This window comes from Protomyctophum bolini, assembly GCF_963924005.1.
Source record: "Protomyctophum bolini genome assembly, chromosome: 14".
In the NCBI taxonomy this organism is placed as follows: domain Eukaryota; kingdom Metazoa; phylum Chordata; class Actinopteri; order Myctophiformes; family Myctophidae; genus Protomyctophum; species Protomyctophum bolini.
The window spans coordinates 5,971,262-5,990,024 of NC_137875.1; the positions used below are offsets into that span (position 1 = coordinate 5,971,262).

The window sequence follows — 18,763 nt, forward strand, 5'->3', positions numbered from 1 at the left end:
AGGTCTGCTGCTGGGAATTTTACACCTCTCCCGCTTAGCAGAGAGTGGGGTGTGGTAGAGGACATCTCCTGGCCTGAACGTGTGCATATGCATATGTCACAACAGTTGCCTCGCGGAGCCGTCTTTTGTCCAGTGTACACTTTATAAAGCCCATGCACTCCAGTGAATAGCATTTATCCATTTAGATAACTTTTTTATGTTATTTAATTACTTATTCTTACACAGAAACATAATGTGTGTCTTATAGCATAATTTAAATGCTTAATTTGTAGTTTTAATGTGCAAATTAATCTTTTTTTCAATACTCTAGACTGCGTACTCTTATTTTGAAGAGATCGTCTTATATTTGCTACCTTAGATTTGCCAAAAAAACAGTGCTGCTGCAGGCCATGTTGCAAACTCATTTAATAAACTATTGCCCGGGTGGATTAATTCATGGGGAAAGGGAAGGCACTTTCTCCCAAATATAGGTAAGACATTCAGTACATTATTGTTTATCACTGCTGCTGCTTCTGCCGCCGTGCAGAAATGGGCTGTTAAAATGTGTGTCATTGACCGTCTAGCCTCTGCTCTGTGATTTGCATAATACAACAGGCTCTTTAATTTACAATACAAGTAACTGTAAAATCCAACACGGACTGTTGGTGAAATAGAACACTGTGTTTGTAGTATGTGTGTGTCGCCTGTAAAGTAAAACATACAACAATGCTTTTCAATGTGTTTATTGACAGGATGGATATGAACATTATGGAGGCTCTTTAACGTAATGCTTCTCAAACATTTTCATGTCAAGGACCCCTTAAATCATCTATTTGTCTGTGGACACCCGTCTGTGACAGCATAGACCCCACGAGAGAACATTTGTATTGCTACAATGGTTCAACACAATTTAAACTTTCATCATTATTTCAGATTGTTTTTCAAAGCATATTGAAAATAGTAGATGAAAAGCTGACAACGCTGAGAAGCTTGATGAAAGCTAGAGATGAAGGTAAAATAGTTTCTGTAGATTCAGGTAGATCAGAGGACTGGCTAGCATATCGCTCTTATTTCATAAGTAAAGTTGATACCATAGGAAATGACATGCCTGCAAACAGTCATCTATCCGGATCAATTATTAAAAATGATATCATGCAGAACAAATTATAATGCAAATTTGAATTTTCATTCACTAATGTATCCGAAATTTTAAATTATTCTATTCTATTGTCTGAATTGAAATCTAACAAACCTCATGATAAGGAGACTCTTAAAGATGTCAGCTGGAATTATAGCTCAGCCTTTATAGACCAGAACACTGTATAAAGTAATGGTACCAGTAGCAGACAGTGTTACATACGTAGAATAGACCCAGAACACTGTATAAAGTAATGGTACCAGTACCAGACAGTGTTACATAGAATAGACCCAGAACACTGTATAAAGTAATGGTACCAGTAGCAGACAGTGTTACAGAGCATAGAGCAGAACACCATTGAACACATTGTAGTCGTCTATGTTATCCCAGAGCCTGTCCCCTGGCTGTAAACGCATGTAAACAGTGTCTCCCTTCTCCAGCTCTACCATCATTCCACCAGATATCTGTTCATGACCTCCACCACTATTGTATGCACAGTTAGCTAAGAGTCTCTGCTGCTCATTCTTATACATGAAGGCACAGAAACGCTCTGGTGACCATATGCTATGTACAGTATATGTGAAGTGATAGAGTCCTCTGACCGGCGCAGAAAATACCCCTGAGAACACAGGATGAGAGAGAACACATTACATTAATAGAAATTAAAAAATACAGTTGTAAAAATAAAAACCTTAATTTAAAAAGTCAGATCTACAAGTTTGTGTGAGTTAAGAGGTTACTTTCCTCATCTCCTCTGGACTGTTGCTTTCAATGTGAAACACACAGTGCTGGAAAGTAACTAAGTACATTTACTCAAGCACTGTGTACTTAAGTACAATGTTGTGGTATTTGTAGTTTACTTGAGTATTTCCAATTTCCAATACTTTTACTTTATACTATTGTACTTTTACTCCACTACATTTATTTGAAGATTTTAGTCACTAGTTACTTTGTAGATTTTGATTATTATTACAAAACATGTATATTAACCACTTCAGCCACATTTAGGCCATTTGAAAATAGCAGATCTACAAGCTTGTAGATCTGCTATTTTCAAAAAGATTTGAAAACTTGAAATGGCACGTATATTCTGCATAATGAATACTTTCACTTACTACTTTAAGTACCTTTTTACTTTTACTCAAACACATTTTGAATTCCGGACTTTTACTTGTAACAGACTTTTACTTGTAACAGAGTAGTTCTATATTGCAGTATTGATACTTTTACTTAAGTAAAAACCCTTTGCACTACCTGTAGATGGATTGTAGGCGTTGCCGACGTTACTGAAGACTCTCTTGTAGATCAGAGTGGTCCAAGAATCATACGGTCCAAATTGTCCATAAGTACCCAAACCACCAACAGAGAACGCCACCTTCGGTTGGTCTGTCAACACAGGAGGAGCATTATCAAACACTTTAAATATTATAAAAGCATAATATTATATTAAGCCAATAGAGGGTATGCACGTGACATCATCGTCACTTACGGACTTCAGGGCGACTTCAGGGCCTTGACAGCCCATACATCCACACAGAAACACCCTATCTAACATTAACCCATTCAGGATGACAGCCCATACATCCACACAGAAACACCCTATCTAACATTAACCCATTCAGGATGACAGCCCATACATCCACACAGAAACACCCTATCTAACATTAACCCATTCAGGGCCTTGACAGGAAATATGAGTACCTTGTACTCCATTTAATTGAACCTTTTTGGGGATTTTTTCAATTCCTACTTTTGATATACATGTATACTTAATAATATGTTAGTATATATTATATTTATAAAACATACGTACTCCACTCTTGGCTTTCAGCAGCAGTCAGCCTGGTTTCTATGGTGGTCAGCTGAGCAAGATGAGCTGAAATCAGTACATTCGCATTAAGTCAGTCATACAGTAAATACTCATGCACTTTCACTGTTGAGTGAGTAATCTTTCCATTATGGATTATATGGATCACCTGTACAGTAAAATACATGATCAAAATGTCACTGAACCCCTTTTGGTGTTAGCATTATGTTATAGCTATTGAAAAATAGCATATCTACAAGCTCATAGCACGCGACATAGAAACATAGCTTTTTCAGAAAACTGTCATTTTCAAACAGACATTTTTAGAATCTGATCTCGGGCCTAAATTACTTAATTACACACCCCATGAAGCCTTGAATTCATGGAGATTTCTCAGGGGCCCTAGCCCCTCCTTTTCCCAACTTGATGATTTGATTGGCTGATCACCCCATAGTGATGATTTGATTGGCTGAGCACGGAATGTGATGTATGATGATAACACGGGTGTGATTTATTTTTTTAAAGTTTTTGTCGCATTCCAATAAGCATATAATGTGATGACCGGCTGAGTTGTGGTCAATTCAAGGCTTCGTGAGGAGTGTAACTGATAATAAGTTAGTTTTTGGGTGAACTACTAATTAACCCCCAAAGTGCCTTTTCAACACTACACATGTAGGGCCGATACTGAACATTCACTGAACACCATCTGGATCAAATTACCTTCACTTTCTTCCTTCAAGTCTTCAACTTGGACCTCACTGGTAACGAGTCTGGCCTGGAGGTCTTTCACGAGGCTCTTGCTAGCACTCAAATTGGCAGCCATTACTGAAAAACATCACAGAGCAGCATTATGTTAAACTATGAAACATTTTTTTTTTTTTTTTTTTAAACATATGTTTATTGATTTTCTTTACAGTACAAAGAAGTATTTTCAAAACAATTGACATATATTTCCCCCCCCCCCCCCACATCCCCATGGCAGCACAAATACAAACAAAATCTTATCACAAAATGTTTTGACAACAATACATACAGAACAAAAATTAATAAATAATAATGACAAAATGAAAAATAAAACGAAAATAAAACACATTACATACATCACAGTTCCCTACCCCCACCCCACAGCTGACTACCCCAGTTAACCACTATACATCCAAAGCCTCTTCAATATCACCTCGCTTAATGAAGTCCAAGAACTTCTCCCATATCTTATAGAATACTGCAGGTTTCTTCCTAATTACATATGTTAGTTTCTCATGTGCCAAACTGGTTGTTAAGTTCCTCAGCCAAAAGCCGATCGTAGGGGCATTGACATTCTTCCAACATAGCGCAATTGAGCGTCTGGCCTGTAACAGGCAGAGGTCGGTCATTCTTTTTTCATTACTATTTAGTGTACAATTTAATGGATAAATACTGAGTATACATAATTTAGGACACAGAGGAACTGGACCTGACGTAATCTGAGAGACATAATGGACCACGGACCTCCAAAATGTTTTAATCTCCTCACATTCCCATAAGCAGTGGAACAGTGTACCTTTATGTTCCCCACATTTATAACATAAATCAGGAATGTTTGGATCAAATTTATTTACTTTCTCCGGGGTTATGTAAGTTCTCATTATCCAATTATACTGAATTAGTCTTAATCTAGTATTGATAGTTTGCGTTTGTGCCTTGGAACATATCAAACCCCAATCAATTTCTGAGATTTCCACTTGAAGATCCTGTGTCCATTTTTGTCTTATCTTCTCCGAGTCATCTTTATGAAACCCTTCTAGTATACCATACATTTGTGAGACCAACCCCTTTCCTAAACAATCCTGTTTGGAAAACCTCTCAAGCACGGATAAAGGAGGTTGTTTTGTATTTTTGACACATGTAATAATAAAGTTTCTGATTTGCAAGTATTTAAAGAAGTGGTTTTGCGGTACCTCATATCTCCTCCTCAGCCCCTCAAAAGACATTAGATTGCCATTCTCGTATAGATCCACCACTTTCTTTAAGCCTTTATTGAACCATAATTTAAATCCCAGATCCCTTCTAGCTGGAATAAAATGTTCATTTCCCCAAATCGGTGCAAAGCAGGACAGCTCTGGGGTGTTTCCCATGAATTTATGGATTTCAAACCATATATTTATAGTATTAAACACATTTCATCCTGTATACCTTTACAACCTCTTCTAGCTCCATTGTGACCATTCTAACCTGTCATGAACATCTTCTGCTTCTTGGCTTCTTCCTCGCTGGCTGCCACCCTGTCTCTCAACTCTATCATCGCATCCCATATTTCTTGTGTGAAGAGGGAACCTGGTTCGGCATCGCTCTGTCTCTCGCTGACCGGTCCGCTCTCCCCCGGAGCCCCAGCAGCCCCAGACAGACAGAACAGTAAAACAAGCAAAGCCACACAACCCTTCATCCTGAAGCAGAGTCACTATTTGATATCGTGCAGCTGCTTCTTATATCCTCTCCCTGCTCGTCCACCAACACTAGACACGTCACCGTGCCCAGTGGAAAGTTAGTGTACGGGACAGCAAATGGTGTCAAGGACCCACCTGAGAACTACAACATGTGCTTTGATAAGACATGAATTAATGTCCTCATTTTACCCGCAAGAGAGCGGCTGTTATTTTTATAGAGTAATAGCGTTGTGTCATGGTGTGATGTTCCCCATGAGTTTAAAATGTGCCTTGAGATATTATAGAACTGAAATGATCAATTAAAAATAGATAATTTCTCCACCAGACATAAAGCACAATGTCTCTGTCTGAAGGTGATTGATCCACCAGACCTGTGTGTGTGTGTGTGTGTGTGTGTGTGTGTGTGTGTGTGTGTGTGTGTGTGTGTGTGTGTGTGTGTGTGTGTGTGTGTGTGTGTGTGTGTGTGTGTGTGTGTGTGTGTGTGTGTGTGTGTGTGTGTGTGTGTGTGTGTGTGTGTGTGTACATACAGAATGGTACTATACAGTATCTCACAGAATCACCTCATGCTAAACCTGGGATATTTCCCAGCCATTTCCCTGGGTTGCATTCTGTGCGAGTGCATGTTTGCACATTTTGTCCATGTTTATATGTGTACACGCGTTTGTGCACACTGCAGTGCACACACACACATACACACACACACACACACACACACACACACACACACACACACACACACACACACACACACACACGGCTGACTACACAGTGGTGGGAATGGCTGTGTGAATGCCTCGCATGTCAGCTGATGCCGTCTTATGACTAAAATCCTGTAATCTTTTATTCATTCAAACAATCTTTTCACCGTTCTGCTGCTGCAACCGGAGAACTGTTGCTTGTTTCCTGCCGAGTGTAATTTATAGCATATTTTGGTCAAGTTTTAAATTCTGACTGTATGGTTTTTAAAAAAAAGGATAGTTTGCACCACGCTGGTGTGTGTGTGTGAGACAGTTTGTCTTTTGCTTTACAGAATGGGGTAAGCTCTTCATGAATTTGTCATTTTGCAGATGTCCTTAACCCATTTTGTGCGGGAAGCCCTTTTGGTGTTGGCATGTTATGCTTTAGCTATTGAAAAATAGCAGATCTACTTCTGGGTCTGCTATTTTTGAAGAATCGAAGAACGACTGACACAGAAACATAGCTTTTTCAGAAAACTGTCATTTTCAAACGGACATTTTTAGAATCTGATCTCGGGTCAAAATGGGTTCATGGATCGTATTGTGCAAACTCCAAGTACTTCTGCTTTCAGGCGGCTGTCATCTTACTTATCACCTCTCTCTCTCTCTCTCTCTCTCTCTCTCTCTCTCTCCCTCTGTGTCTCTCTCTCTGTCTCTCTCCCTCCCTCCCTCTCCCCTCTCCCTCTCCCTCCCTCTCCCTCTCCCTCTGTAAGAAGCTGCAGGTGTTGGTGGAGAGCGTGGCCCCAGCAGCCGGGGACCTGTCTGAGGAGGTAGACGAGGGACAGGGCTGCAGCGTCAAGCCCCTCGGGGAGGAGGAAGGTTACGACGCCGACAGCGAGAGCAACCCCGAGGACAACAACATGGCCAAGCAGGAGGAAGGTACGCTATGCTGCACGCACTCAACTCACTTTATTATTATTATTATGTTGTGCTTTAGAGCTATTGAAAAATAGCAGATCTACAAGCTCATAGCTACGAGCTTGTAGGTCTGCTAATTTTTTGAAAAATCGAAGAACGACTGACATAGAAACATAGCTTGTTCAGAAAACTTGTCATTTTCAAACAGACATTTTTAGAATCTGATCTCAGGTCAAAATGGGTTCATGGATCTCGTATTGTGCAAACTCCAAGTACTTCTGCTTTCAGGCGGCTGTCATCTTACTTATCGCCTCTGTGCCTCTCTCTCTCTCTCTCTCTCCCTCTCTCTCTCCCTCTATCTCTATCTCTCTATCCCTCCCTCTCTCTCTCTATCCCTCCCTCTCTCTCTTTGCTTCACCACTGACCGACCGCACGCACACATGCACGCACGCATTTGTATCATAACAAATAAAACAAACCCAGAAGAACAGCACATTAGAATCCCGCACTGCACACACTGTACAGTAAAACTCCATACATACACACACACACACACACACACACACACACACTCTCTCACACACTTATTTACGTACAGTATTTACTCATTCACGCTTTAGAAAACGTTTTTTTATTTATTTCAACGTCTGGCCTGAATGTCTTAAAAGACTTAAAAGACAGTTTGAAATGAATTGTGTCATAGTTTTCTTCCCCCCTGTTTACTTTTCTCACATGTTTTGCTTCGTTTGCCTCAATCCCCACCATCTGCTGGTTGTGTACATGCACCGGAGACCAGAGTTCAGTCTGCTGGTTGTGTACATGCACCGGAGACCAGAGTTCAGTCTGCTGGTTGTGTACATGCACCGGAGACCAGAGTTCAGTCTGCTGGTTGTGTACATGCACCGGAGACCAGAGTTCAGTCTGCTGGTTGTGTACATGCACCGGAGACCAGAGTTCAGTCTGCTGGTTGTGTACATGCACCGGAGACCAGAGTTCAGTCTGCTGGTTGTGTACATGCACCGGAGACCAGAGTTCAGTCTGCTGTTTGTGTACATGCACCGGAGACCAGAGTTCAGCGCTCTGGGAGAGATTGATGGATCCAAACGTTGTGCATTTGACTCCAACCCCCTTAATTAAGCAGCTAACGATTTAAACCCTGGGAAACCCTTAAAAAGTATGTTCTCTCCCCCCCCCCCCCCCCATTACTGAGATGGATCTGTCAACCTGTCTGTACTCTGTACGGACTGAGATCTGTTGTTTTTGGGGTTTTTTTGGGGGGACAAAATAGCAGTCTACAGTACGAGGCTTAAAAAACGTCCAAACTGGCAAAGATGAGTAGCTTCCTGGACGACGCGGCAAGACAGAATTTGCACGCGGCATTGAAACGGCTAGTTGTACTGTGTGTGTGTGTGTTGTATAGTGTGTGTGTGTGTGTGTGTGTGTGTTTGTGTGTGTGTGTGCCATTCAGTGCGAATGACAGGGCAGTAAACGCATGGTGTGGTTTATTCTCGTGGCCAGTGAACCCCCTCCCTAACCCTCTCTGGTCAGCTCTGTTCTCCTGTCTGCTCTGTGGGGTTTGGTTATAAGACTCCGTCCTTATTATAACTCCCTCTATTTAGTTTTAATCTCTTCAGAATGGCCTCTTTGTTTCGCGCCCCTTATTACATGATGTAAGGTTGCTGCACTCCGCAGCCTCATGAGCTGAATCTTGTGACTTAACCCATTTTTGGCGGAAACCCCTCTTTGGTGTTGGCATTATGTTGTGCTTTAGCTATTGAAAAATAGCAGATCTACAAGCTCGTAGCGCGCCACTCGGTGGCGCGCTATGAGCTTGTAGGTCTGCTATTTATTTATTTTTTCCAGAAAACTGTCAGGATGTAGAAGACATTTTTTTAATCTGATCTCAGGTCAAAATGGGTTAAGTAGTATTCTTGCATGCGCGCACAGTCAGACACACATACAGTACAGTACAACGGTAGTACACCATATCTTCTTTTCCCCTTCACTTTATATTCTAAACATTGATTGTACAGTTACTACAGTATATCCATCAGCCTCAGTGTTTCATTCATTGATCCCCAGTGTACTGTACTGTACTGTAGGCCGGGCCAACAGTTCATTTTGTCAAAGTATAAGTTGCAGATGAGTAGCTAGTTGAATAGGCTGACATTTTCAGAATGTGTTTATCCTTGGGTGTTTTCGCCGTGTGAAATAGCACTGTAAATGTGTTTAAATAATTAGTTTTATATTAATGTATTCGCTTGGACAGTGCCCCCTTGTAAATAGTACATGTGTGAGTGGATATAGGACCCGAATGGAAACAAGGCCGCAAGGTCTTTCTTCGGTGAAATCCTTTTTTTGGACAAAAATGCCTGACTGTACATTGTGCTGTTTGCATTTATATGTTGCCTAATAAAATATTCAATTTTAGGAACTGGTTGGAATAACGTGTTCCTTCCACGCGCTATGTCCAACCAGGGAAACTCCCCCTGTCAGGTTGTAAAGGAGCAACTTGGACACTCGGGCATGAAGGAAGCATGAGTTCAAGTCCGTTGCTCTCCCCTTGTCCCCCATATATGGGGACTAGGTTGGTGGAGGGTGTGTAGAGCCCAGGATCACATTAGATGATTGACACAGGGGTGAAAAATGGGTTACAAAATCGTGGGATAATCAATCAATCAAACATTAGATTGATTGGTGCAGTAATCCAAATTGGATTTATTTTATTTGCCCCCTCGGAGTGCAGCAGAATACAAGCGGACCGCCCGGACCACCAGTTTGCTGTTCCGTGTAGAACACATTGGGGGCCGCGGACCGAACGAACACAGGGCCGTTTCAATTGACAAACAAAACTGAGAGCTGCGGATAACTATGTTGGGGTGTCGTTGAACTCTTTTTATTTTTTTAAATTATTTATTCAGTGCATTATATATTTGAATGTGTGCGACATGGAAGGGAGCTCTGCGTGAGTACATAGGAAGAGGGAAGCAGAGCAAGGGAGGTAGGGAGAGAGAGAGGGAGAGAGAGAGAGAGAGAGAGGGAGACCAAGCCAGCTTCATTAATAAAGGCACGTCCCAGAAGCCACGTGAGAGCCTGCCGGGGCTGCTCTCTGTCCAGTAAATCATGAGGGGACTCCGTCCCGCTGCTGGGAGAGGCACAAGACGGGAACTAATTCATCTTTATGAGCGGCCATCGTTGGAGATTGAAGGTTGAGGCTTTGCGCAGAGGGGGGGGGGGGGTCCCTAACTGACTGCGGAAAGACTCGTATACGCTAATATGGTATCTTCCTCGGATTCGGGTTCTTGGAAACGCCCCCCCAGCCAAATGGTGTGCTGTGACTGGCCAGTCGCTGTGATTGACACACCTACACCTAAACCTAACCCTAACCTCAGTAAAACTATACCTGTCGCTCTGGTTCAGTCTCTATCCTTTTAATACTTTATACTAATACTTTTAATACTCTATCCTTTTTATACTTAAAACTTATATACTTATATTTTATGTGAACACCACGGTGTGGTCATACAGATACAAAAAGAAAAACACTTAGGACAACATAAAGACAAGTAAAACCAGAAACAATGACATAGCGAAAAAAAATAGATACGATATTTTTTTATTTTTTTTTAAAGGACATAGCAGAAATATGTCACAGGCTACCTATCAATATACACACAAAAGGAAAACAAACACAGCGTAGGCATTATGCCTGGGCCGAAAGCCTGAAGCCCTTATTTAAATTAATTGTAACTCTATCGAATAATACATTTTTGGTTAGGTTTTTGCAGGCCTTAATGCCTTGCCTGTTGTTAGCATCGTGTCATGCTTTATCTATTGAAAAATGGCAGATCTACAAGCTCGTAGCGCGCCACCGAGTGGCGCGCTACGAGCTTTATAGGTCCGCTATTTTTGAAAAATCGAAGAACGACTGACATAGAAGACATTTTTAGAATCTGATCTCGGGTCAGAATGGGGTTAATACTCTATGCTTCAACCCTGTGGTGTCTGTGTGTTTTCTGTCCTCAGGGCTGAAGGCGGAATCGGACGTGTTGCACGGCGACTTTGGCGGTTCGGCGGCGTCCGCGGCTGGGGGGGAGGGCCCCCCCGGGGTGGGGGTAGGGGGGGAGCGCGGCGTGCTCCTCTTCCCAGAGATCTGCACCATGGAGCTGCAGCTGCTCGCCGCCGGCTCGCCCGACCTGGACGTCCTGAAGCACGTGTTCCACAGCCTGCTGGGGGCGGTGCACGCCAACCCCCTCAACGCCGCGCTGCTCTACGACCAGGTCCTTTAAAACTGCTTCTTAAAACCCATTTTGGACGGGAATCCCTTTTGGTGTTTGGAGTCAGGTCAACATTTCTTTGGGGGGGGGGGGGGGGGTCCCTACATTTTTCCGATAATTAAAGCTGCTATAAGCAATAATATGTCAAAATTTGAATGACCTTATTTATTTTTGAGTGGTGCAACCGCTCCCTTACGGAGTTATGTGTGTGGGTGGGTGGCTGGGTATGAGCACACACAAACACACACGCACATATTAACTGTATATATATGATGATTTCGGGTGTGCCAGTACAAAAAAGAATGTACTCTGGCTGTATGTACGCTGGCTGTCTGAATATCAAAAGAATATAAAGGGTCATTCAAATTTTGACATATTATTGCTTATAGCAGCTTTAATAATCCATTATAATCCCGGGTAAATGTCTAATCTCTCTTTTGGGTCACTTTTGGGCTAAAAAGTTCTTGAACCATGTGATCCACAAAACATCAAGGCCTGCCAAAATACATTTTGGTCTACTAAATCAACTGTAGATTTAGTCGACTAAAACATCCCAGGTGACTAAAATGTGACTAAAAGTAAATTCAACTATTCAAGAGACTATGACTGAAACTACAGTAGAAATCAGATCCTGTCTGCACTTTGCACCTCTCTCCTCCCAGCTGTGTTGTTAGTGTACAGTATGTATCTTTGCACCTCTCTCCTCCCAGCTGTGTTGTGTGTGTACAGTACTGTATGTACAGTGTGGATGATGACACATTGTTCTGGTCCACACAGGGCGGAGTCAAAACCATCCTCTCTGGTTTCCACAACATCCTCAGCCAAACGGATCCCTCCTTGACAGGTTTGTCTCATTGTTTTTAGAGTTGTTCCGATACTGGTATCGGCTACTCGGGCCGATACCACCCTCAAGTACTCAGTACTCTGTACTCGGAACCGGACCCCCGGTACTTTGACCCGAGTACCAAAAACATTCAATTGACACTATGGGCACGCTGAACGAATGCAACAGGAGCAAGTCTGACCAAACAACACTGCAGAAAATCAGCCCAAATCAGCCGATCTACAACAAGCATAAATGACAACTGACAAGTGTAGATCGGAGAACCATTTGCATCTATGAGGAAAAAGGGGGTAAAATAAGAATAGAATCAAACAAAACAAATCTGTACTCGGTATCGGCGAGTACTAATTCTAAAAATTAAGTACTCGTACTCGGTCTGAAAGAAATCGGGGCAACTCTAATTGTTTTGTATTATTTGAGCCTGAATGCTTCGTCCGCCAGCCACAGTTACTGATGGACTTCATCAGCCACTTGTTTTATATATTTTACAAGAATGTATGAAATAGAACAATGATTACTGGTTAAATGGGAATACACGTGAATGTGCACATACTGTACAGAAGTACTGTATTTAGTAACTGGCGGACGTCCTAAAGAATGGCTAAAACAAGAGTAAAGGAAAGAAATAAAGGGATAGTTCAGATTCTTTTAACTTAAGCTGTATGAAATGCTTGCCATTAATATAGTGGTTGCAACTGTAATAATTGATTGCCCGAGTCCCGTGGTGGGAGTACTGCTCTGGTTTTGGTGAGATATTAAGTAATTCCGGTCATTTTGTGAGGGGGCACTGGGGGCGACGCAGTAAAAGTAAATTAATTCACGAAACTAACGTCATTTGTATTGTTGACCTATATTAGGTTCTAAATAAATATTTAGAACTTTAGTTCAACTTTGACCCCTCTTATCAAATGGAACTATTTTTTGGGGCGTAGTGATATGGATTATGGACACAAAAAAACATAGTTCCGTGTGACAGAAACGAAAGTTCACGAAAATGAACGAAGAAAGAAACATGTATCAAATTCTGGGTAGCATTTGATAAACAAGCAAAAAACGTTTCTAATCCATATTGAACGCCTCCTCTGTTTTAGTTAACTTTTATTGAATTTAATTTTATTCAATGAACCCAAAGGGTGAAGCCAAACAGACATTTCTCGCCAGTGGATAATACAGTTATCTCTCTCTCTATCTCTCTCTCTCTCTCTCTCTCTCTCTCTATCTGTGTCGTGGACCTGAATTCTGAATTGATGTTATTTTGTTTTTTTGATTTTTCCACCACCACCAAGGGCTCACGCCGGCTCCACTCATGGCTGTGGGAGATTAATAGTTCAGAAGGAACACTCTGTCTGCCTGGATGTTGTTAGTGTTTCTGTGTGTGTGTGTTGCGTTGCGTGCAGCCTGTGTGTTATTGCGTAATCATCTTTTCATTGGCCCCCATCCATCCAGATTGCCAGACTGTCCTAGTGGAGCTGCTGGTTGCCATGGTGATCCGGCGAATCACAGCCGAGGAACTGGCCCTATTGATCCTGCTCTTCCTGGAGAAAACCCCTCCGACGGTAAATGGATGGACGACCTTATCGTTATCGCGGAACAAATCAACACGGTTCGCTCGGCGGCGATCATTCATGTTGTTAGCGTTCGGTCACACTTTGTTGACATTGATTGTTTGGCTTACCGTCACTGTTGTCACACCATTGATTAACCCATTCTGAACGGGAACCCATTTTGGTGTTGGCATCATGCTATGCTTTAGCTATTGAAAAATATCAGATCTACAAGCTCGTAGCGCGCCACCGAGTGGCGCGCTACGAGCTTGTAGGTCTGCTATTTTTGAAAAATCGAAGAACGACTGACATTTTTTAGAATCTGATCTCAGGTCAGAATGGGTTAATCAGACCAGTGTGTGTCCAGTGGAAACCTCGTATGAATCTGATCTCAGGTCAGAATGGGTTAAGGCCCATAGTGTTTGTTTATCCTTAAACCCATTTAGACCTGACGTCGAAATAAAAAAGAAATGTCTTCTGAAAGAATATATATTCAAAGATCTGTGCCGCATTTTCACGATTCTTTTTCAAAAATAGCAGATCTACAAGCTCATAGCGCGTCACCGAGTGGCGTGCTATGAGCTTGTAGAAACACCATGGGGGGTTCCTATCCAGAATGGGTTAAAGTTCATAACATTTGCACCTTCAATATTTGAAAGAATCTATTTTAATCACAGTTTCTTTATTAACATTTTCAAATCACATATGGGTCAAATAGAAAATAACATACAAAAATGTGTATTTTACCCCTCCCACCCCCCCTCCAGAGTTCCCGCTCCGAAAGAGCCACAACCCTGGTATCTCATAGCATTAACAAAAGAGCGAATTAAAATATAAAATTACATACAATATTTGCAAGAATCCTGGACATAATTTGTTCTGCTTAGACCAGGGATGTCAAACTCAAATACACAGTGGGCCAAAATAAAGACATTGGTACAAGTCGAGGGCCGGACTGTGTTTCAACACACGGGACCTTTTTTTGGGGAGAGGGGTATAGCTGAAAGTTGACCACAAGTGATATACTTTAACTGCTGATCAATAGTGAAGAGAAGACGCATGCTTACGCTTGCGGGCCCTCGATACGTGACAGTGCATTGTGGGACTTGTAGTATTATGGTGGTCCGTGCAATATACCAGAGGGCCAGTTATAATACTAATTAAATATCATGCCGCGGGCCAAAGATAATTCATTCACGGCCCCCTGGCCATGAGTTTGACATAATATGGCTTAGAGACGATCAGACACAGCCGCTCTGCCTCGCTCCTCTGAGGAGCTCCTCGCTCTGCCTCGCTCTGCCTCAGAGCCGTCAACACATTCTCTCCTGGGCTGTCTTCACTTCGTCAGAGTCATAATTAGCACCGTTGTGTCGGTGAACCGATGCGAGGCTAAACTAGTTATTACCACAGACCTGCTGTTAATTGGAATCTGACGACCAGCCAGCTGTTTTTAGAAATCAGATCCCTCAGCGGGTACTTGAGGGAGTTCCAGGGTGTCCCCAGCTAAATGATAGTTTGGAACCAAATGGACCCTTATGGATCCGTAACTCTGAGAGTGTACACATTTTGTGTACATTTGTACACTCTGAGTTAAATTAACATTGATTTTTACAATATGAATTGGGGGGTCTCAGAGATAGAAATGCCATTAAATGGGGGGTCCGTCCGTAGACTAATGCATGTCAAACTGGGGGTCCTTGAAATTAAACGGGTTGAGAATCACTGCTAGAGCAGTAAACATCTTCTCTTATGGGGTAGCAGTAATAGCAGTAATGCAATACAGTGAGGACATGAATAACAAAAAAAATTAAAGGATCAATTAAAAGCAAGCGTGTAGAAGTGGTCTTGCCAAGGTCTTTATCATTATTTACTACCTGTTGATCTCTATGCTATGGCGTCTCTCTGGGTCACTCGAGGTTTGATGCAGAGCCTTGGATGGACGGTCGAATACATTTCAACACTTATGTGGGAGTGGGACTGCGGGCCTCAGGGAGCACGCACGCACACGCGCAGTCACACACCCACAATCACACAAACACAAACCAACAAACGCACACGCAGGCATTGTATACCAGATAATGTAGTTCTTTATTTCCTTTGACTGAAAGTAGGACCCACAAAGTCGACTGACACCATAAGAGAAAGAAAGGCCGCCGGGGCTCGGGAGTCGAACCTACGGCACACCGACTGGCTGGTTTTGCAGCTTACTGTACTGTAGGTGCCCAGACGGTTGAGCTATAACCGCCCGGGCCCGGCAAAAGTAGCGTTAACAGTTTGACTCCATAAAAACGCTTCACCCGCATTTTAATCAAATATTCTACGCTGCCGAGATTGTTTTATTACCTTTGGAGCATAACGCTGAAGTATTTGCAGCTTTCAAACCACGAAAATCCAGCGAAAAATGGTTTGATGGTTTGTTATGATGAGACGAGACAGCGGCCATGACAATGCAGAACGAAACCACAGTGCAGAGCAAGTTGTAGTCCAAACAAACCCCCCGTTCGTTCACTTGCATTGGGCTCAATTTCCCAGAAGCCCTAGCAGCAGCCCAGATGATGACTTGATTTCCGGTTTCGTCTCATCATAACGCGACGGCCTCGTCATCAGGTCCCGGATAAATCCGCTGTTTCTTTTTAAATTATTTTAAAACGGCGAATTAAACGCATTAAACAAATGTCGGGTATAGCGGTGGAACACTGGATTAAACAATTAGCGGCCGTCAAACTGTTAATAAATCATTTAAAAAAACATGTATACATGACGGTTTCCCTCTTCTCTTCCAGGAGATCCTCCTGAAGGGCATCCTGCAGATCGTGGAGGCCAACGTGGAGATGGAGCCTCTCCACTACCTGTCCTTTCCCATAATCCTCGGGACCTCCGCGCCGGGCGGGGGAGGGGCGTCACCGGGGTCCAGACAGAGCGGCGCCGCGGCGGGGGCCAAAGGTCAGTGGTGGAAACTAACGTGACTTTAGTATAGGCTACTGTACTTAACCCATTCTGACCTGAGATCAGATTCATACGAGGTTTCCACTGGACACACACTGGTCTGATTAACCCATTCTGACCTGAGATCAGATTCTAAAAAATGTCAGTCGTTCTTCGATTTTTCAAAAATAGCAGACCTACAAGCTCGTAGCGCGCCACTCGGTGGCGCGCTATGAGCTTGTAGGTCTGCTATTTTTCAATAGCTAAAGCATAACATGATGCTGACACCAAAACGGGTTCCCGGTCAGAATGGGTTAACCCATTTAGGCTACTGTACTTAACCCATTTAGGCCCGACGTCGAAATTAACCCATTTCTATGTCAGTTGTTCTTCGGTTTTTGATGTTCCCTGGAATGGAACAACATATTTTCAAATGGGGGTCGTCGGCCAATTACATATAATTATTCCCGGGGCGTCCTTGACATGGAACTGTTTGAGAACCACTGACGTAGAAACATAGATTTTTTTCTGAAAACTGTCAGGATTTAGAAGACATTTTGTAGAATCGTCCTCAGGGCTAAGTGGGATAATTAAAACAAGCAAGTAACTTTTTATTTCTTCCCCCCAGGCGTGGGCCTGCTCTGGAGGGGCAAACTGTCCCCCGGCCGCAGAGAGGGTGGCGGCGGCGGGGGCGGCGGCGGGGAGTCTCCTCGGCCCAGCCACCTGCGCACCTCTCCCTGGCACGTGGCCCCGCTCCACCTGCCCCTGGTGGGGCAGAACTGCTGGCCCCACATGGCCAGCGGCTTCAGCGCCTCCGTGTGGCTGAGGAGGGCGGACGAGGCCGAGGAGAAGGACTCGGAGAAAGACAAAGGTAAGAGTAAGAGACGCCGTCTTGTTTGTGAGATGCTTCTTTTGTATTGTCGCTGTCGGATAGACTGGAAACTAATGGTGGTTCTGGAGAATTGTGGGGTCCGATCGACTCGATACCGGGACAACACTCCCTGTGGGGGTGTACTGTGGACCACGTGTGCCGAATTTTAAGTCGGTGGGGCTAACGGCTCTCGAGTTACGTGCATTACAACCGTACACACACACACACACAGACACACACACGCATGTAGACACACACACACACACACACACAGAGACATGCCGCATTCATAGTAGGATATTTTTTAAACCCACAGACCACTTAAAACCACCTTTGAAAATGTATGGAAAATAGAATCTACAAGGTCACAATGTGTCCCGACGCAACACATTGTTAGCATGTTCTATTCTATTTATGGAGGAAACGAGAAAATATAACAATTTGAAAACGAGGCGAATCGGCGATGAGAGTGTTTCTGCATGACAGCAACTCTATGAATTAATCCATGTTGCTGCTTCTCCAGAGGAGGGGAGTAAGGCCGCGACGACAGCTGAACCCCACCACGGGACCTCCCAGGCGGGGCAGAGGACGGTGGACGAGAGCCTCATTCACATTCTCTCCATGGGCTCCAAGGCTCTGATGCTGCAGGTGTGGGCCGACTTCTCCACAGGATCACTCACATTCAGGTGAGTCCACAGGATCACTCACATTCAGGTGAGTCCACAGGATCACTCACATTCAGGTGAGACTGAGTCACAGTGGGTGGAAATGTCCTTAAGAAGAGTACCGTATATCAGTGGTTCCCCCAAACGTTTTCATGTCAAGGACCCCCACATTGAGAGTGAGACTAAGTAACCCAAGGTCCCCCCATGAGAGATTCTTTTATTTTTGAGGACCCCCAGTTTTATATGCATTTAGGCTACGGTCACGAACCCCCCATTTAATGGCATTTCTATCTCTGAGACCCCAGTTTATATTGTAAAATCGATGTTAATGTAACTCTTGAGTTACAGATATATTGTAAAATCAATGTTAATGTAACTCTTGAGTTACAGATATATTGTAAAATCGATGTTAATGTAACTCTTGAGTTACAGATATATTGTAAAATCAATGTTAATGTAACTGAGTTACAGACCCATAAGGGTCCATTTGGTTCCAAACTATCATTTTCCTGGCGACCCCCTGGAACTCCCTCAAGGACCCCTGGGGGTCCCCGGACCCCACTTTGAGGAACCACTGGCATATATAAACCAAAGAAAAGTTATAAGAGTTATAACAAGGCGCTGTACAAATAAATCCCTACACACAGTTTTTAAAGCATCGATTGTTGGGATAGAACGATCTGGGACTGAGAGAT

At 43.1% G+C, this 18,763-nt stretch overlaps 1 protein-coding gene across 1 annotated transcript in view; it reads left to right on the plus strand.

Annotated features, from left to right (window-relative positions):
* The window catches only part of lyst (lysosomal trafficking regulator), a 122,351-nt gene that overhangs the window by 48,085 nt on the left and 55,503 nt on the right, over nt 1-18,763 (plus strand). Inside the window, exons 9-15 of the mRNA XM_080782618.1 lie at nt 6,798-6,963; nt 10,969-11,222; nt 11,997-12,063; nt 13,510-13,619; nt 16,391-16,550; nt 17,161-17,403; nt 17,927-18,089. Coding sequence (XP_080638744.1) covers nt 6,798-6,963; nt 10,969-11,222; nt 11,997-12,063; nt 13,510-13,619; nt 16,391-16,550; nt 17,161-17,403; nt 17,927-18,089 — 1,163 coding nt within the window. The remainder of the gene's footprint in view (nt 1-6,797; nt 6,964-10,968; nt 11,223-11,996; nt 12,064-13,509; nt 13,620-16,390; nt 16,551-17,160; nt 17,404-17,926; nt 18,090-18,763) is intronic.